Below are 27,652 nucleotides of genomic sequence, written 5' to 3'. Positions count from 1 at the left end.
AAATCTGTTTAGCATGGAAGGGCATTTAGATCAACAATACTATCTGCCCCAATGGCTGGACGGGACCCCCCAAAAAAACCCCAAAACAATTAGATCTGTCCTGGGGAACCACTGATAATAACTATATATTTTTTAGCACCGTAAACATCATTAGATTAGATTAGATTCAACTTTATTCTTATTGCTCATGTCACTGGAACAGGGCAACACAATGCAGTTAGCATCCAACCAGAAGTGCAATTTTATAAGTACCTTAGTAGTAAGTAAATGTAGAAATAGAATTGAGCTGTAAATGGACAGATCTATGTATAAACTATAACAGGCTATGACTATAATACAGTGAGGATATGTACAGGGATATAAATAGCTATAATATGGCTATTGCAGATTATACAGATTATAAACAGTATGCACAGTATGGATGTGACAATATATAATAACAGTAATATGTACATAATCTTCAAACATTTTGTTTTGGTTTTATTGTCACCAATATTGGATTATACAGGCTTCAGATGGAGTACCCTTACCTGCATGTAATAATTGTCCAACAAAAGTTCCATCTCGTCTGCGTGGTCAATCCCCAAATTGCTCTCCTCACTAGAAAGATAAATGTTGACTCAAAACAAAATCAATGTAGTTTGTTATTATGCAACAACAACAACTATAGCACTGTATTTGCTTGATGAACAACAGGCGTGCATAAATGGACCAAAATGTTATAATATGGAACCTTATGAAATATGACTGTTCTAAATCTGCCAGCAGAGAAGTAAGTAATGCTTTAAAAAGGAGAAAACTGTAATTTGTTGCAGTTTATATATGTTAGTGGTCGGTGTAGTTCATAAAACTGTAACAATTATTTATAGTGGGACCATTCAGTTAAGGCCAAAATGATTCACTTTAAATCAGGGGTCTCAAACACACGGCCCGCGGGCCAAATGTGGCCCGCAGGACACTAGTTTGAGGCCCCCCGCCTTGATATGAAGGTTTAATGGTAGTGCGGCCTGCGCAAGTTTGATATGGATGCTGTATGGTATCATGTACCCAGAAAAAATTATTACGTTTAATTAATGTTCATGTTAAAGGTTAAATAACTGTTAATAGTTATCCTCCCTATCCGTGTGGAAGTGGTAAGTTTTTGGCTATTTAAGTTTAAAGGAAATAACTTGAAGGATACCGTTTAGGTCGCTAGCTCTCTAGTTTGCAAGTTAGCATGTGTCTCAAGACCCTGCAGTTGCGCAATATGTTGTAAATAAAAAGAGTATAAATGTGACTATAGTCGTGTTTTGTCATGTCTACAGGGCTCTAATAATGCTTTGTTCATTTTAATCTGAAAAAAATAATTTGTCTACCCACCAACTATATGTGCTTTCTTAAGTTTTTATTATTTGCCGTTTTATTATTATTATTATTATTATATTTATTTATTTATTACCGATTGATTGATTTTCTTTATTCTTGATTTTTTAAATTTATTTTTCATCTTATTTTGTGTAGAAAAATAAAAAGTAAGATATTTGAGAACAGTGGAATGTTTTATCAGCGCTTTTCTTGTAGAAAACCAAAGCAAAGTTTATTCATTTTTTGGTTTTTAATAAATGCGTTTTTGTTTTTTGTTTTTTTTAAACCTGATGCGGCCCAGTCTCGCCCAGACCCTAGCTCCCCCCTGCTTTAAATTGAGTGATAGAGATATTCATGTAAAAGATCCTGGTAATTTATACCGTATTTTCCGGAATATAAGTTGCATTTTTTTTCATAGGTTGGCTGGTCCTGCGACTTATACTCCAGAGCGACTTATAAATGAAAAAACTGTTTATGTTACATCAACAATGGACACCTTTTCTGTTCATGTTTATTTTTTGTGTAGCTGAATAAGCATTGTGTTAGCATATCTTACACCTATTCAGCCTGTTCTTTATTCTTTTATAAATATTAGAACTTGCCTTCCAAGAGGACGTAATGTCTGTTTTGGTCAAGTAGTTTGTAAATGAAATTACCCGCAACAAATGTGACTTATACTCCAGTGTGACTTATGTATGTTTTTTTCTACCTAATTATGTATTTTTGGCCTTGTGCGACTTATATTCCGGAGCGACATTATAGTCCAGAAAATACGGTATAGCATAATCTGAAGCATTCTAATCTAATGCAATGAGAAAGAAATGCCAAGGTGTGTGAGTGTGTGACATACAAAATTCTCGGGTCTGTCCACTTGGTGAGACACATTTCTTCAATGATTTCGTCCTCGTCCAAAATCTTCAACAAGGAGTCCTTAAACACTTTAATGTCTGTCTCTAATTCTGATAAACTGTAACAAGAGTTTTGAGAGAAAGAAAGTAGAGGAAACCAGTGAGAAAACAATTGTATCCATCATCTAAATGAGACAAAGGTGCATATCTACATATACTACAGGTACATATATACAGTACTAAACACTAACCTGAAGGGGCTCAATAGTTTTACTATTGAGCTCAATATTTACTTTGGTAATGGTAATGGTTTTATTTCATGTGAACATGCATCAGATTACAATTGAATGCATCCCATAATCAGTTCACAGTTCCACATGTCCAAAAGGAGTAGGAAGAAGCAAAGCTTATTAAATCCTACCCCTCCATCTGGTACTTTTACAATCAGTAACTGTTACATTTGTTCACTTCCTGCTTTCCTAATATAGTTTACGTTTTTTGTTTTTATTTTTGTCCCGTACCGAAGTAGGAGGTGATATGAGCATCCAATGACATAATGGGTACCATAGTAAGTGTCAATATAGTGATATGTATAGCACATCATGACTGGTTCAAGACTCTTCATCCTTGTATTTAGCAAACATCAACTGCTTGTATTGTTTCTTGAATTGGCTCATCGTTGTGCATTGTTTGAGGGTCTTACTCAATCCATTCCATAGTTTGATTCCACATACTGAAATGCTATGGCTAGCATAACGTAGTCCTAGCATAGAAGTGTTTCAAATGTACTTCTTCCCTGAGATCATATTTCTCCTCTCTTGTAGAGAAGTATTGAAGGACATTTTTAGCTAATTGGTTATTTTTAGCCTTATGCATTATTTTAGCTGTTTGAAGATGAACTATATTATAAGTAAGTTTAAGTATTTGTGATTTTATAAATAAGGAGTTAGTATGTTCTCTGTAGGCGGCATTATGAATTATCCTTACTGACCTTTTTTGCAGTACAATTAGCGAGTGAAGATTGCTTTTACAGTTATTAGCCCATATTTCCACACAATAAGTAAGATATGGTAGAACCAGAGACTTTAACTTTAAATTACATATTTTTCATGAATTGACACAAATTTGTAAAAACCGGTTTTCACTTTGGAATGTACAAATTCTCGTTCGTGACTTTCTTTGTAAAAACAATAAAAAGGCTGAAGCATCCAAGGGGTGGTGACCTTAATGCTTTTTAGTAGGGTTGCGCGATATTTTTATGTACCGGTATAGATTCTTCCAATGATGACTTATACCGGTATAAATGATAACGTAAACAATGCTGTTGAAATGGCGATAAACCCCAGCAAAAGTTTTCTGAATCTCCTCTTACAGAGCATGAAAGGAGGCTAGCAGGGGTTAGCTTAGTTTAGCACGCTAGGTGGTTGCGTGTGTATGTGCGACTCGGGCTCGATGTATACTCGATGAGTATATTTTCACCAAGTTGTGTTTTAGGGTATGGTTTAATGGAGTGAAAAACTATGAGAAGCACTTTATTTCGGAACACAGCTCATCTAAGTCCACACATGGAACACACTTCCTTGACCGTCCTTCAAAATAAGAGTGCAGTTTGCCTCATGTCTGCGTTAACAAAACCAGTGTCATCTTCCATCTTCCATATGCATTTGGAATGGCATGGGTGACTACATCTTCCTTAGTAGGTGTGCTTTACAATTGGAGACAAGTGTATTTCATGATATGGCTTAAGGTGTGTAGCTTTGCTGAGTATTTATATCGTCATATTGTGAGACATCCCCAAAATACTGTGATATGTATATGCTAAGGTCCATATCGCCCAACCCTACTTTTTAGGCAATGCATTTATGTCTTTAACTTAACTTTCATTTTGGGTAACACGTTACAATAAGGTACACAAAATGACAGTATTTATTGAAGAACAAACCTACCTAACTAGTACTCTTTACTTTCTCAGTAACTACTCTAATTTATGTGCCTTAGTCAGTGGTTCCTCAGTAACTACTGTATTTTTGTGTACCTCATTCCGTTGTTTAAATAAAACTGTCAGCATTCAAGTAGTGATTATACTACATATAGATGCTAGAGGTTGATAATTAAGTGGCTGTTTAATTACCTCTTACTGTTCTGCAGGAGTATGTGGAGTTTACTTCGATCAGCAGACAATATTTTGGGATCCACCAGTGACTCCAAAATGTCCAATATTACTGGCTCAACTTCATTCAGCCGTGTTTGTAAGTTGTTTACCTGTTGGTAGACATCATTCAGTTTTCCATTTTGTTAGATGGGTAAAAAGCAGGTTACAAGCATGTGGCAACATAAACACTTGCGTGTCCTCACCCTGTGTTGCAGAATTGCCTCCAGAGCCCTGAACTCAAAAGGCAGGGAGTGCGTCTGTGAAGCCAGCTGTGGGGCAAGCTCTAGCACTAGCCAGCGTTCCAAACCCAGACCACGAAAATCCAACACCAAAAGGCAATGTGGGGTCACAATGGCTTTCAATGACTGTGGACAGTGAGACACAACATGTATGTTTATTCATCATCTCCAGGCTAGCAAAGACTGCACTGTTGTTGTTTTTTTACTGACATTTTGTTTATGATGTAATGCCTGGAGTAAAGGTCTAAGAGTTGACTCTGTTCTGTAAATATTTGATGTGAAAGGCTAAATCAATACTAGTGTCTGATTGGGGAATCAAAAAAGCTGACCTAGTACAAATTCTAGCATAATTCTCTTTCCAAGCCAGAGTACGCAATCCAAAAACCTTTCTCTGGAACCACGAAGTCACGGAGGAGAATCAAGGTAAAGTTACCAGCACTGCTATCTGTTATTTTGTATTTACTTTGTTTGTCAATGAAGTTATCCTTGATATACTGTGATTTTTTTTGATGATCAAGTTAAGCATCAAAGTCACTTCAAATGCGGTCTGATATTCTGCTTCACTTCACTGCCACATTCCTTTATTGTCGACTACAGAATGGTTTTGAAGCCGCTGCTCGTGTGTCTGCTGCTGTTGCCTGGCTTGGCTGAAAGCCAATCATGCCTCACATCTGCGTCCAACTGCAGCGAGTGCATACGTTCTGGTCCGCAGTGTGCTTGGTGTACCGCTCCTCATTTGAAACTTCGCTGTCATACCGTAAAGGAGCTAAGGAAAGCAGGCTGTCTCGTGCATCAAATGTGGAACCCTCAGGGCAACGTTCAAGTCACTAAGAATGACAGCAGGTAAGATGTTGCAATTTACTTTTTTGTGTACTGAGCATCCTGGACAGAGACGTGCATGTCCCCTTCACTGAGGGGACATACATTGGGGAAGTGGACAACAAGGTCAGGTGTAGGAAGCTTAGCTTAGCAACCAACACACACACAAAAAAAGACAGGATAAAGCAAAACTGTGTTATGCTGAAGTCATGATATGCTAGGGCAGGGGTCTCAAACTCGCGGCCCGCAAGACGCTAGTTTGAGGCCCCCACCTTGATACCAAAGTTTAATGTTGAAATGACAGCTTAAAGCTGTGTGCACACCGGACACAATTAACATGATTTTGCCCCGCCCATACTGTTACCCTACCCTGTTTTGCTTTGGATTAGCAATGAAGCTAAAGGCTTATGACGCTGGGTACAAATAAATGCAGGAAATGATTTGGAATAAAACGGAAAATACACGTCAAGATAAAGCATCTCATCAAACATGTTGTTAAAAGTTACGACGCTGCTCCCAGATGGAACTGAGTACGATGCTAACTTGCTAATTGGGTACAATTATTAAGTTTCATTAATGTTCATGTTAAAGGTTAAATAACTGTTAATACTGTACATTTCAATCTGGAAAAAATAATTTCTCTACCAACTGTATGTGGTTTCTTATGTTTTTCTTATTTGCTGTTTTATTCTTATTTTACTTATTTATTACTGATTGATTTATTTATTGTCTTTATTCTTAATTTGTTTATTTATTTTTTTAATCTTATTTTGTGTATAGAAAAATAAAAATTAAGATATTTGAGAACAGTGGAATGTTTTATCAGATATTTTGGTATGGAAAACCGGAACCAAAGTACTGAAAAAGTGTAGGGTATAGCAGAAGCAAAAGCATTGAAGATAGTTTTTTTATTGATTTTTTTTCCAGTTTTTAATAAATGCGTTTTTTTTTTTGTTTTTTTTTAAACCTGATGCGGCCCGGCTTCACCCAGAACCTAGCTCTGGTGGCCCCCAGGTAAATTGAGTTTGAGACCCCTGTGCTAGAGTCACATTTTAACTTTTGTTGCATACAGTTCTTTATGATCATTAGAGGTTCTGCATTTCACTTCTCATGGAGTCTAAAAAAAACAAACTTTGAAGCACAGAGACTCTGCACCTGCAGCCCCAGGAGGTGTCCCTCCATTTGCGGCCTGGTGTGAGTCAGTCCTTCCCTCTTTCCATCACCATGGCCAGAGACCATCCAATCACAGAGCTCCATATGGACACCAGTCCCATGCCAGCTGGATTCAACATCACAATAGGCAGCATCATACATGGACACATGCTTGTGGAGGTCAGAAGAATAAACACTGGGGAATTGAGATGCCCTATTGTAAAAACGCTAATTCTAAGAATGTACTGTATGTCCAATGCCCAGGTGAATGTGGGAGCCACCCTTTGTCTCCACTTAAATCAGAAGCAGAACAGGACAGGGCCCTGGTCTGTCCACATTACACCAAGAGGCTTTACACAGAGTGTCAAGTTGGTGATAAATTTGGAGTGTGAGTATGAGCAAAGTTTAAAAAAAAAAAAAAAAAATCACCCGAATCACTCTTATATCCTCCAGGTGATTGCGACTGTGCAGGAAACCGTGAGGAAAACAGTCCAACCTGCAGCAGCCATGGCGCTCTGACATGTGGCTCTTGTGAATGCTACTCGCCTTACACTGGACAACAATGCCAGATTGACACGGAATCAACCTTTTCCAGAGATGAGAAATTCTGTCGCTCAGGACCAAACGCCCCATTGTGTAGCGGGAGGGGGACGTGCGATGGTGGCTTCTGTGTATGTAACAGGCGGGACAACCCAGAAGAACGATACAGTGGCGAGTTTTGTCAGTGCAGCAATTTTGATTGCCCGTATCACAACAACAGGTATACGTAAAAACTACAATAAGCCCTTAACTGAGAATATGCATTTCTTCATTTTTATATTCCCTCCACAGAATATGTGGCGGCCACGGCAAGTGCGAATGTGGACGGTGTGTCTGTAATAAAGATTGGACTGATGAGAACTGCGGTTGCTCCATGAACACCACCTCGTGCATGGCGTCAAACCAGCAGCTGTGTAATGGTAGAGGGATGTGTCAGTGCGGAATATGTGTGTGTAACCCACCCCATATGGGCCAAACGTGCGAGATTTGCCCTACCTGTTTGGGCCTGTGCCCGCAGCATGCCAATTGTGTGGAGTGCCGGGCGTTTGGAACAGGGCCCAAAAAAGACAGGTGAGAACTACTAAATGATATTGTTTTTTTCTATTCATACCGAGCACGTCATTTCATTTCACTTCAGGTGTGACGACGAGTGCAGCTACCTCATTTTGACAAAGGTGCAGAGCAAAGAGGATATTTCAGTTCCCTGCAAAATGATGAGCAGAGAGGACTATTGTTTCTTCTACTACAGTATCTCCTACACCCCCCCAGGGACGTATAGCACAGTGATGAGTGACAAAGAATGTCCGCTGGGGAAATAATCCACCAACATCAAGAACGTCCTTTTTTTTGTTTGAAAATCCCTTTTCTTTTGAAAACAAAATAAAGTCAATGCCCAGAATGATGCTTGCTTATTGTATTCATTTGGCTGCAATATGTTACCAATTTTAGTGTGACACAAATAACATACCTCCATTCGGATAATAATGCAGTTGTTTCTCGTGGTGAGGCTAGTGCTGTGCTGAAAGCGAAGGTCCCTAGCCTGAAGACTTAGCTCCTGGCAAAGTTCATTTTTCTTCTTTTCTATATAAAAGAGAAAAATAACAATGAAATACGTACTTAAACCACAGGTAAAATAAACAAAAACTACTTCTGCTACAGCATATCAAATAAAACCAAGCCCAACTACACAGTGCGTGTTTAACTACGCTACTGCCTGGATTAAATTTTAAAAGAAAGCATGTCATGACATGATTTTTTTTTTCTCCAGCACTTACCAAATGATGTCACATTTCCTTCCTGGTCAAACCTCATCTGTAAAAATATCACAAGTCATCATGTTAGAAGACACTGAAAACCTGGTTCATCTACCAGAGGTCATCTGTGACCGATCGTTGCAACACTTACCACGACAAAAGCAGGCAGTACACTGGAAAGAGGTGCTTCAGACATTCTTTGACGGACAAAGGACACTATTAAATGAGACAAATAACAATACAGTAATCCCCAAGTCAAGTAATGGTTTTATTTCATTTGAACATGCATCAGATTACAATTGAATGCATCCCATAATCAGTTCACAGTTCCACATGTCCAAAAGGAGTAGGAAGAAGCAAAGCTTATTAAATCCTACCCTTCCATCTGGTACTTTTACAATCAGTAACTGTTACATTTGTTCACTTCCTGCTTTCCTAATATAGTTTAAGGTTTTTATTTTATTTATATTATTTCATATTTTTTTTATTTATATTTATATATAATATTTATATTTATTAGATTTATATTTAGGGGCAGTCGAGTGGTTAGCGCGCAGACCTCACAGCTAGGAGACCAGAGTTCAATTCCACCCTTGGCCATCTCTGTGTGGAGTTTGCATGTTCTCCCCGAAGAAGAAAAGCTTATTAAATCCTACCCCTTCATTTGGTACTTTTACAATCAGTAACTGTTACATTTGTTCACTTCCTGCTTTCCTAATATAGTTTAAGTTTTTTTTTTGTGTCACGTACCGAAGTACGAGGTGATATGACCATCCAATGACATAATGGTTACCATAGTAACTGTCAATATAGTGATATGTATAGCACATCATGACTGGTTCAAGACTCTTCATCCTTGTATTTAGCAAACATCAACTGCTTGTATTGTTTCTTGAATTGGCTCATCGTTGTGCATTGTTTGAGGGTCTTACTCAATCCATTCCATAGTTTGATTCCACATACTAAAATGGTATGGCTTTTTAAGTAAACACATTTTTTATATACAGATACAAATAAACTGCTTTCAGCACTACAGCATTATCCATTAAAACTACATTCAAAACATGCAAAGCACATTTGGTTAAATGATACTTGACATCTTTTTAAAAAGGGAGCAGCTACAAGCAACACAGCAAAGTTTTGAATTGAGCAAGTGATGTCATTCTTACCAGGCCATGATCCTCCTTCTAGCAGCAGCTTCTTGTTTCTTGGACCTCTTCTTCTTGACTGAAGGAGCAACTGACTGCTAGGTGCATGTAGAGCACCATCACTGTTGTACACCGGCAACACTGTGCACTTGGTGCTGAAGGACACAGCATGACCACTGTGCAAACTAACAACTTGCTTCCCTCCAGTAGAGGAGAAAGTGATAACAGAACTTAAAAGACGCTTTCCACTGAATGGCAGATACGTTCTTGAGCAGCACAGGCACCCATTGAGAAGCATCATGTATAGTTTGATGTATTTCACTTATTATTCCAAGTATTAGCAGTCAAGCTTTTTTTTTTTTAAACAAAAAAGGACAAAGCTGAAGGAAGAATGGGAGGTATTAGCCCCCCATAAGAAAAAGGAAAAGCATACACATGTTTATGATTTGCCAATCTTATACCACTCATGTTATAGTATACTTTTCTCGAGTATGTTGTCGATTTAGTTCGAAACCCGAACATCCGGTATCCACACGCATAAATGATAAATATTGAGCTGGAAGCTATAAAATGAAGAAAACAACGCGTATTTGTCTTATAATCTGAAAATTATCATTGAATTATTCATCTTCCTTCACTTGACCGTCATGCATTTCTCCGTGTTATGCTAGTTATCTTAGCAGCTAATCAGTGACACAGTGTGCTCTGAGCGACTTAATCTACTTAAATGTTATTGCCGGTACATGAAAACACAAATAACGAAAGGCGGTTTACTATCGCTAGCTGCTACGTCAACTAAACCGACAAATACACCGCACTTTAAAGTGACATTAAGATTATTGTGCTAGCTTGATGGTAAAAACTTTGGAAACAGGATGTGCCCTACCCATAATGCACCACGATGACGCCAAAGATCTTCAAAGTAAGTTGCTTACTCGGACATAAATTTAGGTGTCTTCGTTTCGTTTCTTTTTTTAAATTTTTTATTAATTTTCAATGAATATCAAATGCGTGCACGATAATAAACTAATGTTATCTATCGTATTATGCTTATAAATATAAATATTCTAATTTTGTGCTTTTTTTAATTGTGTGCGGTGTAAAACCTACAGGCGCATCATCAGCACCAGCAGCAACCAGTGAGGAAGGATGCTGCAGCGGGGAGGAAGCCTCCTTTAATCCGCCTCCTTTCTTTACACTCTTTTGTTCGTGTGTTTTTTTGGCGTTACGCCTGCATCATGTTCCCATCGTGCAGCTCCAAGCCTTCGGAGAGCGGAGGGAAGAAGAGCTCCGTGGCCAAGCTCCTGCTAGGGGTGTTCATGGTCTACCTGGCCCACACCGCATGGCTGCTGTACGGCTTCCTCAACACCAGACCCTGCGATGAGGGTCGAGGAGAACGCTGCGTTACCTCCTACCTTTCTGCCAGACCGAGATTGCAGGTTACTGCTAGTAATCCTCACAATTTACATCCCATTTAAGATAAATTTGAGATAAATATTCTAGATTTGTAATTATTTTGTTCTATGTCCAGCTGAGTGTGTTCACCTGCCTTGTTCCAGACAACAGTCAGCTCAACTTGGCTTTAAGAATTGATGCATTTGATCCTCACTCTACATTTGACAGGTGGGGGCTAACATTATTTTTTTTTAAATTACTCTTAAATTACTCTAAATTAGTATGATGCTATGCAGTCACAATATTGTGATATTGAACAGACACGTACCAGCAAATACAAATAGACGGTGTAGACATTGAAAGGGTGAAGGAAAATACATTTCTGGGGATCACAATAGATGAAAATATGAGCTGGAAACCTCATATTACAAATATACAACATAAGGTGGCCAGAAATATTTCAATATTGAACAAAGCTAAATTTGTTCTCAGTCAGAAATCACTCCACACTCTTTATTGCTCTCTGGTTCTACCATATCTTACTTATTGTGTGGAAATATGGGCTAATAACTATAAAAGCAATCTTCACTCGCTAAATGTACTGCAAAAAAGGTCAGTAAGGATAATTCATAATGCCGCCTACAGAGAACATACTAACTCCTTATTTCTAAAATCACTAATACTTCAACTTGCTGATATAGTTCATCTTCAAACAGCTAAAATAATGCATAAGGCTAAAAATAAGCAATTAGCTAAAAATGTCATCCAATACTTCTCTACAAGAGAGGAGAAATATGATCTCAGGGAAGAAGTACATTTGAAACACTTCTATGCTAGGACTACGTTAAAAAGCCATAGCATTTCAGTATGTGGAATCAAACTATGGAATGGATTGAGTAAGACCCTCAAACAATGTCATTGGATGGTTATATCACCTCGTACTTCGGTACGTGACAAAAATAAAATAAAAATAAAAAAACAAAAAAAAAACTTAAACTATATTAGGAAAGCAGGAAGTGAACAAATGTAACAGTTACTGATTGTAAAAGTACCAGATGGAGGGGTAGGATTTAATAAGCTTTGCTTCTTCCTACTCCTTTTGGACATGTGGAACTGTGAACTGATTATGGGATGCACTCAATTGTAATCTGATGCATGTTCAAATGAAATAATATAATAATATCTAACCTTGAACCTGCTGTGGGTGTGTATACAGGCAGGTCAATATTGTCCTACCAGAAGAAACTCGAGCCAATGGCAGCCTGTATGCGGTGGTGTACATCCACAAAGCCAACATTTCTCCTCTAGAGGACAGCCGAGAGGTCCACCATGCAGCTCTGCTCACCACCTACATCAGCCCTGCAAATGCAGTACATTCATATTCCCTTCACATTCAAAACAAGTGTACAAATGTACCTTTTCTATACACTGTAAATCCAAATGTTCAAAGTACTTAAATAAATGAAGTTATCCATACTCAAAGTTCTGAAAAAAAAGTTCTAATAACTTACTCGAAAAAAGTGAGGAAATCAGTTGCCACATTTTTTTTGAGTTCATAAACTCAAACATTTGAGTATATCAGAGCTTTAATATTTGGAGTTGATATTAGATATACTTTTTTTTAATTTTGGGGTGAAGAGAGAAATATCTTTCTTTTTCGCATTCTCTCTGCCATGCATTCTCCATTCTTTCATTTTCGTTCTCATTTCAACTCTTTCCATAGGAAGAAGGTGTGCATGTGTAACCTACACAGTACAAATCTATCTGATTTATTCTTAATTGATTCTTGCTTTGATTTATTCATGTTTAATAGATACTTTTTTTTAATAAGTAACTACGAATTCTTTTAAGTAGGTTACACAAATCTGCAAAAAGTTCATATTAATCAAAAATTATAAGTTAAATAAACAGAAAAGTCAGATAATGCAACTGGCAATCAACATTTATAAGTAGAACTTTTAAGAAAATTTGAAGTTAGTATACTTATACCAATTCATTATTTTGAGCATTCGGATTTTCAGTGTCTTAAGTTGTATGTAAACTATGTTTTTAAGTTAATCTTACTTCATATATGAACATAGTTCAATTTAATCAAAACATATTAGTTAAAAGTACTCAAAATGGAACAACATGTTGAATAAACTTGACATAATTATTAAAGTTATTAGAACTTTTTAAAGAACTTTGAGTAAGCATAACTTCATTTAGAACAGGGGTCTCAAACTCAATTTACTTGGGGGCCACTGGAGCTCGGGTTTGGGTGAGACTGGGCCGCATCAGGCCCCCCCCCCCCCCCCAAAAAAATGCATTTATTATAAACAAAAACATTTTAAAAACTTCGCTTTGGTTCCAATTTTCTACAAGAAAAGCTCTGATAAAACATTCCACTGTTCTCAAATATCTTTTTATTTTTCTACACAAAATAAGATGAAAAATAAATCAAATCAAGAATAAAGAAAATCAATCAATCAGTCATAAATAAATAAATATAATAATAATAATAAAACGGCAAATAATAAGAACTTAAGAAACCACATATAGTTGGCGGGTAGACAAATTATTTTTTTCAGATTAAAATGAACAAAGCATTATTAGAGCCCTGTAGACATGACAAAACACGACTATAGTCACATTTATACTTTTTTTATTTACAACATATTGCGCAACTGCAGGGTCTTGAGACACATGCTAACTCGCAAACTAGAGAACTAGCAACCTAAACGGTAGCCTTCAAGTTATTTCCTTTAAACTTAAATAGGCAAAAACTTACCACTTCCACATGGATAGGGAGGATAACTATTAACAGTTATTTAACCTTTAACATGAACATTAATCAAACGTAATAATTTTTTCTGGGTACATGATACCATACAGCATCCATATCAAACTTGCGCGGGCCGCACTAACATTAAACTTTCATATCAAGGCGGGGGCCTCAAACTAGCGTCCTGCGGGCCACATTTGGCCCGCGGGCCGCGTGTTTGAGACCCCTGATTTAACGTGAATCATTTTGGCCTTAACTGAATGGTCCCACTATAAATAATTGTTACAGTTTTATGAAATGCACCGACCACTAACATATATAAACTGCAACAAATGACAGTTTTGTCCTTTTTTAAAGCATTACTTATTTCTCTACAAAAAAATGTAAAAAACTTTGCTTTGGTTCGAATTTTCTACAAGAAAAGCTCTGATAAAACATTCCACTTGTTGTATGTAAACTATATTTTTAAGTTAATCTTACTTAATATATGAACATAGTTCAATTTAATCAAAACATATTAGTTAAAAATGGAACAACATGTTAAATGAACTTGACATAATTAAGTTATTAGAACTTTTTAAAGAACTTTATGTATGGATAACATTTATTTAAGTACTTTGAACATTCCGTGTGTGTGTGTATGTGTCAATAGCGCTTTTGGGGAAACTCAACCCTAACTTATTTTGTGGCTCCATTAGAGCGCCAAGAGAAAGCATCCTGTATCCCATTGGAGGCCCCAACTGTCAATCACCATGATGTCAGAGGACTTCACCTTCAACAAAGGAGGACTACCCAGTGATGTGCGCCGCTACATTAGAATGTAAGTTACAATTTTTACCAATCCCAGAAATCCGCCACAATCCGATGCATCCATGTCCTCCGTCAGTTCCCAGGAAGGTCGAAGGATCATCTACCTTCCTTTGCTGCTGATTGACGAGCTCAGCTTCAGAGTCAGGGATCTAATGGTACGGCATCCACTCGTAATCAAACTAGCGTCAAAATATTAACAGATGTGTCCAACACAGGAGATCAACGAAAGCACCATTCATCTGCCCCTCACTGTGTCCTACAAGGGGATTTCTCTCAGGAGATTTCGATTTTGGGTCCATCTCCAGGATGTGGTTTACTCCCTGCGACAGTTTGGTTTGAGTTCTCCTGCAGATATAGAAAAAAAATCATTTTAATACTTGAGCTGCGTTTAATGTCTCTGTCCATGCAGGCTTCTCTGAGGAGTACATTGATGAGATTAAAGAAACCTTGGTGGGCTCCAACCTTTACCTGTTAGTGCTGACTGCCTTCATTACGGCTGTACAAGTAAGACTACATCAAGAACCGGACTGGAAAAGATCCTGCATCACTTATTTAGTTTTAGATTTAATTTTAGACTTAATTTCCCTCAAACTTTTTCCAGCTCATTTGTGAATTCCTTGCTCTTAAAAATGACGTCGGCTCGTGGAGGAAAAAGAAGAGCATGGCAGGAATGTCCAGGAAGTCTGGTGAGAAATTGAAAAATTGTGAATTAGAAAAAACAGTAAAGCAAATTCCGAAATTTTAAAAATTTTGTCCAGTTTTATGGCGAAGTCTTGGTACTTTATTGATTTTCCTGCATCTACTGGAGGAGACCAGCTTGTTGGTGCTACTTCCTGTCGGGTTGGCGGCGTGTGTAGAGGTACTTAGTATGTATTAAAATGACACAAAGGATACATCTGATGATTTTTGTTGTTTATTTTTGTTGTCAGGTTTGGAAGGTGTTCCGAGTATTTGGGATCAATGTGCATTGGAGACGGCTCTGTGTGAGTATGATGATCACTTGACTACCACATGAGTGATAAAATACTATAAACTATATACCAGGGGTCTCAAACATGCGGCCCGTGGGCCAAATGTGGCCCGCAGGACACTAGTTTGAGGCCCCCGCCTTGATATGAAAGTTTAATGTTAGTGCGGCCCGCGCAAGTTTGATATGGATGCTGTATGGTATCATGTACCCAGAAAAAATTATTACGTTTGATTAATGTTCATGTTAAAGGTTAAATAACTGTTAATAGTTATCCTCCCTATCCGTGTGGAAGTGGTAAGTTTTTGGCTATTTAAGTTTAAAGGAAATAACTTGAAGGCTACCGTTTAGGTCGCTAGCTCTCTAGTTTGCGAGTTAGCATGTGTCACAAGACCCTGCAGTTGTGCAATATGTTGTAAATAAAAAGAGTATAAATGTGACTATAGTCGTGTTTTGTCATGTCTACAGGGCTCTAATAATGCTTTGTTCATTTTCATCTGAAAAAAATAATTTGTCTACCCACCAACTATATGTGGTTTCTTAAGTTTTTATTATTTGCTGTTTTATTATTATTATTATTATTATATTTATTTATTACTGATTGATTGATTTTCTTTATTCTTGATTTGTTTATTTATTTTTCATCTTATTTTGTGCAGAAAAATAAAAATTAAGATATTTGAGAACAGTGGAATGTTTTATCAGAGCTTTTATTGTAGAAAATTGGAACCAAAGCACTGAAAAAGTTTTTTCATAAATTTTTCTGTTTTTAATAAATGCGTTTTTTTGGGGTTTTTTTTGGAAAACCTGATGTGGCCCAGTCTCACCCAGACCCTAGCTCCAGTGGCCCCCAAGTAAATTGAGTTTGAGACCCCTGCTATATACTATATAAACTATATTCATCCTCTATTTGAAGGTAAACAAGATGGATGAAGACGAGCGGAAGACAGTGGAGTATGACACACAGGTACTACTTCTATCAGCAAATAGTATTTGTTTTGGTTTGGGTTTTTTTTTTACATTGCATGTATGGTGTAGACTGCACGGCGGTCGCGTGGTTAGCGTGCAGACCTCACAGCTAGGAGACCAGGGTTTGATTCCACCCTCGGCCATCTCTGTGTGGAGTTTGCATATTCTCCCCGTGCATGCGTGTTTTTTTTTTTCTCCGGGTACTCCGGTTTCCTCCCACATTCCAAAAACATGCTAGGTTAATTGGCGACTCCAAATTGTCCATAGGTATGAATGTGAGTGTGAATGGTTGTTTGTCTATATGTGCCCTGTGATTGGCTGGCTCTCGCCCGAAGACAGCTGGGATAGGCTCCAGCACCCCCGCAACCCTCGTGAGGAAAAGCGGTAGAAAATGAATGAATGAATAATTGGTGTATCTCTGCAGGCGTCCACATACTTGTCCTACTTGATCTATCCCTTGTGCATCAGTGGAGCTATTTTCTCGCTGGCCTACTTACGGCAAAAAAGGTGAGCTGCCTCGTCACTTTTAGCTGGAGCACTGTTTTACAATTGCATATCACAGATACTGTTTTAAAAAAAAAAAAAAATATATATATATATATATATATATATATATATTATTGTGATGAATTCACACGTTGAACATGTCTGTCATCCAACAGTTACTTTTCCTGGATAATTAACAGCCTGGTAACTGGTGAGTTCTTTGCATCCACTACCATGACATGTACGTATGTAGTATTTGGTCTCACACTACACCGCTGTGTGAAAGTAGGTATAACTATAATATAACCATTGGTATAATTGTATTAAAACTACTAGTGTTCTCTCTTAGAGTGGAAAAAAAGTCACACTGAGTCAGATGTGAAGCAATGTGCAATTTAGGTTACTACAAATTCTAATAGTGAGCTGCATGGCGGTCGAGTGGTTACGCGAGTTCAATCCCACCCTCGGCCATCTCTGTGTGGAGTTTGCATGTTCTCCACGTGCATGCGAGGGTTTTCTCCGGGTACTCCGGTTTCCTCCCACATTCCAAAAACATGCTAGGTTAACTGGCGATTCCAAAAATTCCATAGGTATGAATGTGAGTGTGAATGGTTGTTTGTCTATATGTGCCCTGTGATTGGCTGGCCACCAGTCCAGGATGTAGTCCGTCTCTCGCCTGAAGACAGCTGGGATAGGCTCCAGCAACCTCGTGAGGATAAGCGGTAGAAAATGAATGAATGACTTCATAGTCTTTAATAGTATTTTTTTTGTACATTGTTTTGCATATAGTTACTTTATTTTGTTTATGTATATATCATATTTTCTGGACTATAAGTCGCACAAGTCCAAAAATGCATAATTAGGTAGAAAAAAACATACATAAGTCGCACTGGAGTAAAACAGACATTATGTCCTCTTGGAAGGCAAGTTCTAACATTAATAAAAGAATAAAGAACAGGCTGAATAGGTGTAAGATATGCTAACACAATGCTTATTCAGCTACACAAAAAATAAACATGAATATAAAAGGTGTCCAGTGTTTATGTAGCATAAACACTTTTTTCATTTATAAATCGCTCTGGAATATAAGTCGCAGGAACAGCCAACCTATGACAAAAAAGTGTGACTCATAGTCCGGAAAATACGGTAGTTATTTTATTGAATGTTTATATTGTATTTCCGACTTTTTGTATTTATTTGCAATTGGCTCAGCATGTAAATTGGGTGACATGTTATCTTATAAATGAAAGACAATGGTAAGAACAATGTTATTCCATTTCTTTTGTAGGCGTATATAAATTGCTGAATATAAAAAAATTAACTAAAATACGAAATTATAAATATATAATTTTATATATAAATTATTTTAAAATTATTATTTAAATATTTATAAAATTATTATATATATAAAATTATTTTATATATAAAATTATTTGTAGGCGTATATAAATTGCTGAATATAGAAAAATTAATAAAATATGAAATTATAAATATATAATTTTATATATAAAATTATTTTAAAATTATTATTTAAATAATTTATAAAATTATTATATATATACAATTATTTTATATATAAAATTATATATTTTCGTATATTTTTTAAAATTACATATACAATTTCGGCTAATTTTCGGCTACTAATTCTGATTACATGTATTGATTAAAGTATTGCTAAAACAAGGCATCTAAAGACGGTCTATGACGTTTGTACAGTACTGTATATCACACAGGAACAACATTCTTGCCCCAGATGTGAAAATGCTGTGTTCTCTCTCAGGGGTCTATGCCTTTGGCTTCCTGTCAATGGCACCACAACTATTTATTAACCACAAGGTCAGTCCTGTCACATCATTTCCTGTGTGTATTTCCAAACAGACCTGAGTGAAATAGGTGAATTCATATTTGGTCTCTTTCATCAGATGCGGTCTGTGAGCCACCTGCAGGGGGCAGTGTTGATGTACAGGGTGGGTGTGACTACTTTTTTACTATTCATTTCCGATGAGAAAAAAGTTGTATTTCTGAGAATAAAGAAAATATACTAGAATGTTTATATATTACAAGATTTAAGTCCTAAAAATGTATAATATTACGAGAATAAAGTGTATGAAAATAAAGTTGTAAATCTACTCAAAAAATGTATAATATTACAAGAATTAAGTCATGAATTTACAAGATATTCATATTATTAAAGTTGCGAATCTATGAAAACAAAGTTGTAAATTTACTAGAAAAAATGTTTTACATTAAGGGAATAAAGTCATAAATTTAACAGAATTTTTTTAATATTACAAGAATAAAGTTGTAAATTAATGAGAAAGAAATTTAATACAAGAATAAATTCGTAAACTGAACTTAATTTTTTTTAGTCACAAGAATTAAGTCATGAATTTACAAGATATTCATATTATTAAAGTTGTGAGTCTATGAAAATAAAAGTTATAAATTTACTAGAAAAATGTTTTATATTACGGGAATAAAGTCATAAATTTAAGAGATCTTTTTTTAACATTACAAGAATAAAGTCGTAAATTCATGAGAAAGAAATTTAATACAGGAATAAAGTCGTAAACTGAACTTGATTTTTTTTTTTGTCACATGAATTAAGTCATGAATTTACAAGATATTCATATTATTAAAGTCATGAATCTATGAAAACAAAGTTATAAATTTACTAGGAAAAACAATTATATTACGGGAATAAAGTCATAAATTTAAGAGATTTTTTTATGAAAAATAAATAATTTTATAAAAAAGAATAAAGTCAAATTAATGAGAAAGAAATTTAATCTAAGAATAAAGTTGTAAACTGAACTTAATTTTTTTATTTACAACTTTATTCTTGTAAATGTAGTTTTTTTCTTGTAAATTTATAACTTTATTGTCATATTATGAGTTTGTTTTGTTTTTAACTTTTTTCTCATAATTTCAGATGACTTTTTTCTCAATGTGGTAGTAAGATATTTAGGAAGTATTGACATACTGACGGCCAATCTTGTCGTATTGGACACTTTTGGTGACTCACTTTGCAGCACTCGCCAGACTCAAATTGCTTATGACATCGAAAAAACAAAAACAAACTTCATTTGTATTTCCAGAATAATTACCTACACATTCATCATGGACAATTATGCAAATGATTTGATGACAGAATATCACATTCTATTCCATTTTCACTTAAATGTGTGCAATTGTTCTCCTCAAGTCATGATGCACCTTCTCCTTCCACCAGGGGGTGAACACCCTGATTTCAGACCTATGTTCCTGTGTTGCCATGTTCTCCTCATCTGGATCCTTCTTGACGTCTCATCAGCTCTCTTGTTTTAGAGATGAGCTTTTCTTCCTCCTCTACCTCTACCAAAGAAGGTAGCACACCTGACACAGTTTGAACTTGAGACACTTGGACTCATATGTGTCTAAGTAACTATGAATTCTTCATATTCATATTAATCAAAAATTACAAGTTAAATAAACTGAAAAGACAGATAATGCAACTGGCAATCGACATTTATAAGTAGAACTTTTAAGAAAATTTGAAGTTAACTATACTTTATTATACCAATTAATTATTTTGAGCATTCGGATTTACAGTGTCCTAAGTTGTATGTACAGTGCATCCGGAAAGTATTCACAGCGCTTCACTTTTTCCACATTTTGTCATGTTACAGCCTCATTCCAAATTGTATTAATTTAATCTCTTACCTCAAAATTCTACACAAAATACTCCATTATGACAATGTGAAAAGTTTTTTTTTTACTTTTTTTGAATTTATTAAAAATAGAAAACTAAGAAATCACATTTACATAAGTATTCACAGCCTTTGCCATGAAGCTCAAAATTGAGCTCAGGTGCATCTTTTTTCCACTGATCATCCTTGAGATCTTTCTACAGCTTAATTGGAGTCCACCTGCAGTAAATTCAGTTGATTGGACATGATTTGGAAAGGCACACACCTGTCTATATAAGGTCCCACAGTTGACTGTGCATGTCAGAGCACAAACACCAAGCATGAAGTCAAAAGAACTGTCTGTAGACCTGCGAGACAGGATTGTCTTGAGGCACAAATCTGGGGAAGGATACAGAAAAATTTCTGCTGCTTTGAAGGTCCCAATGAGCACAGTGGCCTCCATTATTCGTAAATGGAAGACGTTTGGAACCACCAGGAGTCTTCCTAGAGCTGGCCGGCCTTCTAAACTGAGCGATCGGGGAAGAAGGGCCTTAGTCAGGGAGGTGACCAAGGCCCCGATGGTCACTCTGTCAGAGCTCCAGCGTTCCTCTGTGGAGAGAGGAGAGCCTTCCAGAAGGATAACCATCTCTGCAGCAATCCACCAATCAGGCCTGTATGGTAGAGTGGCCAGACGAAAGCCACTCCTTAGTAAAAGGAACATGGCAGCCCGTCTGGAATTTGCCAAAAAGCACCTGAATGACTCTCAGACCATGAGAAACCAAATTCTCTGGTCTGATGAGACAAAGATTGAACTCTTTGGTGTGAATGCCAGGCGCCATGTTTGGAGGAAACCAGGCACTGCTCATCACCAGGCCAATACCATCCCTACAGTGAAGCATGGTGGTGGCAGCATCATGCTGTGGGGATGTTTTTCAGCAGCAGGAACTGGCAGACTAGTCAGGATAGAAGGAAAAATGAATGCAGCAATATATAGAGATATCCTGGATGAAAACGAGCGCTCTTGTCCTGCTGAAAAATGAACCTTCGCCCCAGCCTGAGGTCAACGACCCGAAGCACACAGCCAAGATCTCAAAAGATTGGCTTCAGAACCACTCCGTGAATGTCCTGGAGTGGCCCAGCCAGAGTCCAGACTTGAATCCGATGGAACATCTCTGGAGAGATCTGAAAATGGCTGTGCACAGACGTCTCCCATCCAACCTGATGGAGCTTGAGACTTATTGCAAAGAAGAATGGGCAAAACTGCCTAAAGATAGGTGTGCTAAACTTGTGGGATCATATTCAAAAAGACTTGAGGCTGTAATTGCTGCCAAAGGTGGATCGACAAAGTATTAAGCAAAGGCTGTGAATACTTATGTAAATGTGATTTTTTTTGTTTTCTATTTTTAATAAATTCAAAACATGTCAAAAAAACCTTTTTTCACATTGTCATAATGGAGTATTTTGTGTAGAATTTTGAGGTACGAGATTAATTTAATACAGTTTGGAATGAGGCTGTAACATGACAAAATGTAGAAAAAGTGAAGCGCTGTGAATACTTTCCGGATGCACTGTAAACTATGTTTTTAAGTTAATCTTACTTAATATATGAACATAGTTCAATTTAATCAAAACATATTAGTTAAAAGTACTCAAAATGGAACAACATGTTGAATAAACTTGACATAATTAAGTTATTAGAACTTTTTAAGAACTTTGAGGAAGCATAACTTCATTTAGAACAGGGGTCTCAAACTCAAATTACTTGGGGGCCACTGGAGCTCGGGTCTGGGTGAGACTGTGCCGCATCAGGTTTTCCAAAAAAAAAAACAAAAAAAAAACGCATTTATTAAAAAACATTTTTTAAAAAACTTTGCTTTGGTTCCAATTTTCTACAATAAAAGCTCTGATAAAACATTCCACTGTTCTCAAATATCTTAATTTTTATTTTTCTACACAAAATAAGATGAAAAATAAATAAACAAATCAAGAATAAAGAAAATCAATCAATCAGTAATAAATAAATAAATAAATATAATAATAATAAAACGGCAAATAATAAAAACTTAAGAAACCACATATAGTTGGTGGGTAGACAAATTATTTTTTTCAGATTAAAATGAACAAAGCATTATTAGAGCCCTGTAGACATGACAAAACACGACTATAGTCACATTTATACTTTTTTTATTCACAACATATTGCGCAACTGCAGAGTCTTGAGACACATGCTAACTCGCAAACTAGAGAGCTAGCGACCTAAACGGTAGCCTTCAAGTTATTTCCTTTAAACTTAAATAGCCAAAAACTTACCACTTCCACATGGATAGGGAGGATAACTATTAACAGTTATTTAACCTTTAACATGAACATTAATCAAACGTAATAATTTTTTCTGGGTACATGATACCATACAGCATACATATCAAACTTGCGCGGGCCGCACTAACATTAAACTTTCATATCAAGGCGGGGGCCTCAAACTAGTGTCCTGTGGGCCACATTTGGCCCGCGGGCCACGTGTTTGAGACCCCTGATTTATAACATTCGTGTTTACAGTGTATAAGCGGTATTCTCTTGGGGGCTCTGAATGATTCGGTGTCACTTGCACGTTTTGTGGCAAGCTTGAGTTTTACAGGAATTGGTCAGAGGCAAACTTCAATAATAGCATCTTAGCAAACACTGGGCAATGGCAAAAAAAAAAAAAAAAAGAGGGTTATCGACTGAAACCACTATCTCACTCACGGTGCCATCAACACAAATCAAGCTGAACATGGACGCTCGTGTCCAACAGCAAATATAAACAAAAAAAGAGCATAATTCACAACACATGATCCTGCTGCCTTCTCCCTTCTCTATTAGATGTTTCATCCCAAAGGTCAGAAGATCAGAGAGTGGAACCCACAGCAAGAAAGTGAAGACACAGTGATGAGCAGAGAAACATCTTTGGAGGGGACTTAGACTGACTTAGAGGAACTCAAACGACTCCTGATACAAATGGCCCAGGGTCACTCGTTAATGGCACTGATTGCATCATAATACATCCATAATATGTACTTCCTTTATAGTGCTTCATATGCATGAGGAGCGTGGTCCTTGAACATCTCTTTTGGTTATATTTCAGTTTACAGAGTGGACACGGTACCTGAACCTGTCACGGTACCTGTCTACAATGCCCTGCTGTTGATTTATCATGGTAGCTGTCAATAAATGTCAGCGTTACTGTACCTATGCTAATGCTAATGGTTTTATTTCATTTGAGCATGCATCAGATTACAATTGAATGCATCCCATAATCAGTTCACAGTTCCACATTTCCAAAAGGAGTAGGAAGAGGCAAAGCTTATTAAATCCTACCCCTCCATCTGGTACCTTTACAATCAGTAACTGTTACATTTGTTCACTTCCTGCTTTCCTAATATAGTTCAAGGTTTTTTTTGTTTTGTTTTTTTTCAATGGTCATACAAGTGGAATGTAATATTACAAGAATACAGTCATGATTTTCTGAGAAAAAAAAATCCTAATTTGAAAAAAAGTCGTACATTTCTGAAAATAAAGAAAATATACTAAAATGTTTTTATATTACAAGAATGAAGTTGTAAAAATGTATAAAATTACGAGAATAAAGTGTATGAAAATTAAGTTGTAAATCTACTAGAAAAAATGTATAATATTACAAGAATTAAGTCATGAATTTACAAGATATTCATATTGTTACAGTATGACAATAAAGTCATGAATCTATGAAAACAAAGTTGTGAATTTACTAAAAACAATTTTTGTTTTATATTACGGGAATAAAGTCATAAATTTAAGAGAATTGGGTGGGTGTGACGACTTTTATTATTCATTTCTGATGAGAAAAAAGTTGTATTTCTGAGAATAAAGAAAATATACTAGAATGTTTTTATGTTAAAAATGTATGAGAAAAATGTATAATATTACGAGAATAAAGTGTATGAAAATAAAGTTGTAAATCTACTCAAAAAAAATGTATAATATTACAAGAATTAAGTCATGAATTTACAAGATATTCATATTATTAAAGTCGCAAATCTATGAAAACAAAGTTGTAAATTTACTAGAAAAAAATTTTATATTACGGGAATGAAGTCATAAAATTATGAGAATTTTTTTAATATTACAAGAATAAAGTCGTAAATTAATGAGAAAGAAATTTAATACAAGAATAAAGTCGTAAACTGAACTTAATTTTTTTTTAGTCACAAGAATTAAGTCATGAATTTACAAGATATTCATATTATTAAAGTCGTGAATCTTTGAAAACCAAGTTGTAAATTTACTAGAAAAAATGTTTTATATTAGAGAAATAAAGTCATAAATTTAAAATATTTTTTTTAATATTACAAGAATAAAGTCGTAAATTAATGAGAAAGAAATTTAATACAAGAATAGTCGTAAACTGAACTTAATTTTTTTTTTAGTCACAAGAATTAAGTCATGAATTTACAAGCTATTCATATTGTTAAAGTCGTGAATCTATGAAAACAAAGTTGTAAATTTACTAGAAAATAATTTTAGATTACGGGAATAAAGTCATAAATTTAAGAGAATTTTTTTTAATATTACAAGAATAAAGTCGTAAATTAATGAGAAAGAAATTTAATCTAAGAATAAAGTCGTAAACTGAACTGAATTTTTTTATTTACAACTTTATTCTCGGAAATTTAGGACTTTATTCTTGTAATATTACGAGTTTTTTTCTTGTAAATGTATAACTTTATTGTCATATTATGAGTTTTGTTTTTAATTTACAACTTTTTTCTCATAATCTCAGATGACTTTTTTTCTCAATGTGGTAGTGAGATATTTAAGTATATATATATAAGATATATAAGATATATAAGATATATAAGTATTCATACTGACGGCCGATCTTGCGACTTTTTCTGGTCGAATTGGACACTTTTGGTGACGCACTTTGCAGCACTCGCCAGACTCAAATTGCTTATGACATCGAAAAAACAAAAACAAATTTCATTTGTATTTCCAGAATAATTACCTACACATGCATCATGGACAATTATGCAAATCAGACATTGACATAATTAAAACACTGCCCTGCCCTCAACCTACCCAACCTGATAGGTTGATGGTTCAGTTGCCCTGTTGTGATTTCTTAGAAGGGTGCCGTTATGCAATGCACACGAGTTCTCACTTGACGAGACAAAAAACCAACTTGTCAAGCAGTCACACACAAGCTAAGCTCACACATACAAAGCAGCTTTCCTTGGGCACCGTGATTGACAGAATAAACAGAAAGACAAGTATCTGTGAAACCAAACATCGAAGAACGCCTGTCGCACAAACTGCCAGACAACATTTATGGAATACTTTCAGTTGAATGCCACTGTGAGACATGACAAGGGCGGATCTGTGAAACATAGCGACAATAGATAAGCAAACACACATGAAACCACCACAATACTCACACAGTGAACAGTCGGTGAGAGTGACCCTGTGGTCCTGTGGTCAGGATGCTGCTCGGGCTCGTCTTCCTCTGCCTCTTCTCTCCAGGTATGTTACTGGCATCCGGATGGCTACATTTGCATTGGAAATCATTTGACTTTTTTAACTTGCAGCAGCTTGCAACAAACAAACAAAACAGAGCAAAAATAAATCAAAGCATTCAACACATCAGTCATTTTTACATTTGACTTTAAACTGAAAGTTTTCATTTGTTTTATTTGCAATGGGAGCTTGAATTATTTCACTGTATGTTAAATGATAATAATATACAACATATGTTTGATTGAATTAAAAAAAAACATTGCCAATAGTAGCCATTATGCTTTCAGCTGCATGATATTTATGTTATGTGTTATAACGTGACACATTTTTTAAATTAATGTTGCCGCAAAAAGAGCCGCAAAAAGCCAAAGAAAAAGCAATACATATGTGCTGAGTTAATGCTCTGATGCTTGCATAGGATGGGGACGTCTTGCACAAATTCATTCATTCATTCATTAATTCATTCATTTTTTACCGCTTTTTCCTCACGAGGGTCGCGGGGGTGCTGGAGCCTATCCCAGCTGTCTTCAGGCGTGAGGCGGAGTACACCCTGGACTGGTGGCCAGCCAATCACAGGGCACATACAGTATAGACAAACAACCATTCACACTCACATTCATACCTATGGACAATTTGGAGTCACCAATTAACCTAGCATGTTTTTGGAATGTGGGAGGAAACCGGAGTACCCGGAGAAAACCCACGCATGCACGGGGAGAACATGCAAACTCCACACAGAGATGGCCGAGGGTGGAATTGAACCCTGGTCTCCTAGCTGTGAGGTCTGCGCGCAAACCACTAGACCGCCGTTGCATAAATTCAAGTTCTTGAACATTTCTTCTGAAATAATTGGTTACATTTCAATACTTAACAAGCATTTAACATCATGTTTTTGTGTTGTTCTGTTTTGGAATCATTTTTGTGCCTGGTTTGGTCATCAAAATACAGTCTCCTGAATTTATAATAATAAAAATAATAATACATTTTATTTGTATAGCGCTTTTCACAGCACTCCAAGATGCTTTACGGTCGAGAAAAAGAAATAAAAATAGATTTGAGTAAAAACAGAGTAAAAGATGCATTAAAATACAATATCCATACATTCATTCAGAGCTAAAAGCAAGGCTAAAAGCTAGCAAGTAAGGTTTATGCTAGCAAGTAATTGATGGCTAGCTAAGCTACTGTATATAAAAGGAGGAAATAGGAATACATTTTCATGCTAGTCATTAGCCATTATTTGCGACAGATAGATTTAACAACTGCACATAAAATTACTGACTCTGTAAAAACACCTGACAGAAACTTTTGGGATGAAACAGGACTTAATATTCATGCTAGTTGTTAGCTAATGTGTGTTAGCTACTTGGCTATTAGCATGCAGGCACGTGCAGATAGACCACTCATGGTGCTCAAACATGGCATTGTGCCTGACAGGACAAAATCGCCATTTGTGCTGGAGCTCATTTATTTTAAATAGAATAAACATTACCTTCATTTGAGTGCCGTCAAATATATTTTGCTTTCTGAGGCGGCATTTATTTTAGTAGCTCGGTAGCCGTCACAAGCCCC

The 27,652-nt window shown here is 36.2% G+C and overlaps 2 protein-coding genes and 1 long non-coding RNA gene across 4 annotated transcripts in view; 1 reads left to right on the top strand and 2 right to left on the bottom strand.

The window, feature by feature from the left end:
- Positions 1–10,396, bottom strand: part of mrs2 (magnesium transporter MRS2) — a 16,519-nt gene extending 6,123 nt beyond the window's left edge. Inside the window, exons 1-8 of the mRNA XM_058083631.1 lie at positions 9,517–10,396; positions 8,499–8,563; positions 8,369–8,405; positions 8,062–8,174; positions 4,548–4,709; positions 4,324–4,454; positions 2,195–2,311; positions 531–600 (exon numbers count right to left, since the gene is read on the bottom strand). Coding sequence (XP_057939614.1) covers positions 531–600; positions 2,195–2,311; positions 4,324–4,454; positions 4,548–4,709; positions 8,062–8,174; positions 8,369–8,405; positions 8,499–8,563; positions 9,517–9,796 — 975 coding nt within the window. The 5' untranslated portion in view covers positions 9,797–10,396. The remainder of the gene's footprint in view (positions 1–530; positions 601–2,194; positions 2,312–4,323; positions 4,455–4,547; positions 4,710–8,061; positions 8,175–8,368; positions 8,406–8,498; positions 8,564–9,516) is intronic.
- On the top strand, positions 10,343–24,357 carry LOC131136585 (lipid scramblase CLPTM1L-like). 2 transcript variants are annotated; one of them, XM_058083630.1, is made up of 18 exons: positions 10,356–10,417; positions 10,608–10,934; positions 11,027–11,118; positions 12,107–12,260; positions 14,353–14,474; positions 14,541–14,619; positions 14,680–14,797; positions 14,874–14,968; positions 15,066–15,150; positions 15,223–15,323; positions 15,394–15,447; positions 16,348–16,398; positions 16,825–16,907; positions 17,063–17,097; positions 18,667–18,722; positions 18,809–18,853; positions 20,119–20,252; positions 23,414–24,357. In XM_058083630.1, the coding sequence occupies exons 1-18, from the start codon at positions 10,397–10,399 to the stop codon at positions 23,478–23,480; spliced, it is 1,719 nt and encodes a 572-aa protein (XP_057939613.1). In that variant the 5' UTR covers positions 10,356–10,396; the 3' UTR covers positions 23,481–24,357. The 2 variants fall into 2 exon arrangements, 1 of the variants encoding a protein (XP_057939613.1); XR_009131764.1 differs by lacking the exon at positions 23,414–24,357 and having other exon boundaries at positions 10,343–10,417; positions 16,825–16,906; positions 17,061–17,097; positions 20,119–20,162.
- On the bottom strand, positions 14,377–27,652 carry LOC131136587 (uncharacterized). Its single transcript, XR_009131765.1, has 3 exons — positions 27,573–27,652; positions 26,005–26,112; positions 14,377–14,809 (listed from the first exon to the last, which is right to left on the bottom strand). It is a non-coding gene; the product is annotated as an uncharacterized LOC131136587 (long non-coding RNA).

The sequence above is a fragment of the Doryrhamphus excisus genome, chromosome 10, assembly GCF_030265055.1.
Source record: "Doryrhamphus excisus isolate RoL2022-K1 chromosome 10, RoL_Dexc_1.0, whole genome shotgun sequence".
NCBI lineage: Eukaryota > Metazoa > Chordata > Actinopteri > Syngnathiformes > Syngnathidae > Doryrhamphus > Doryrhamphus excisus.
The sequence above is the reverse complement of the archived record's forward strand: the minus strand, read 5'-3'. Positions and strand labels throughout refer to the sequence as shown.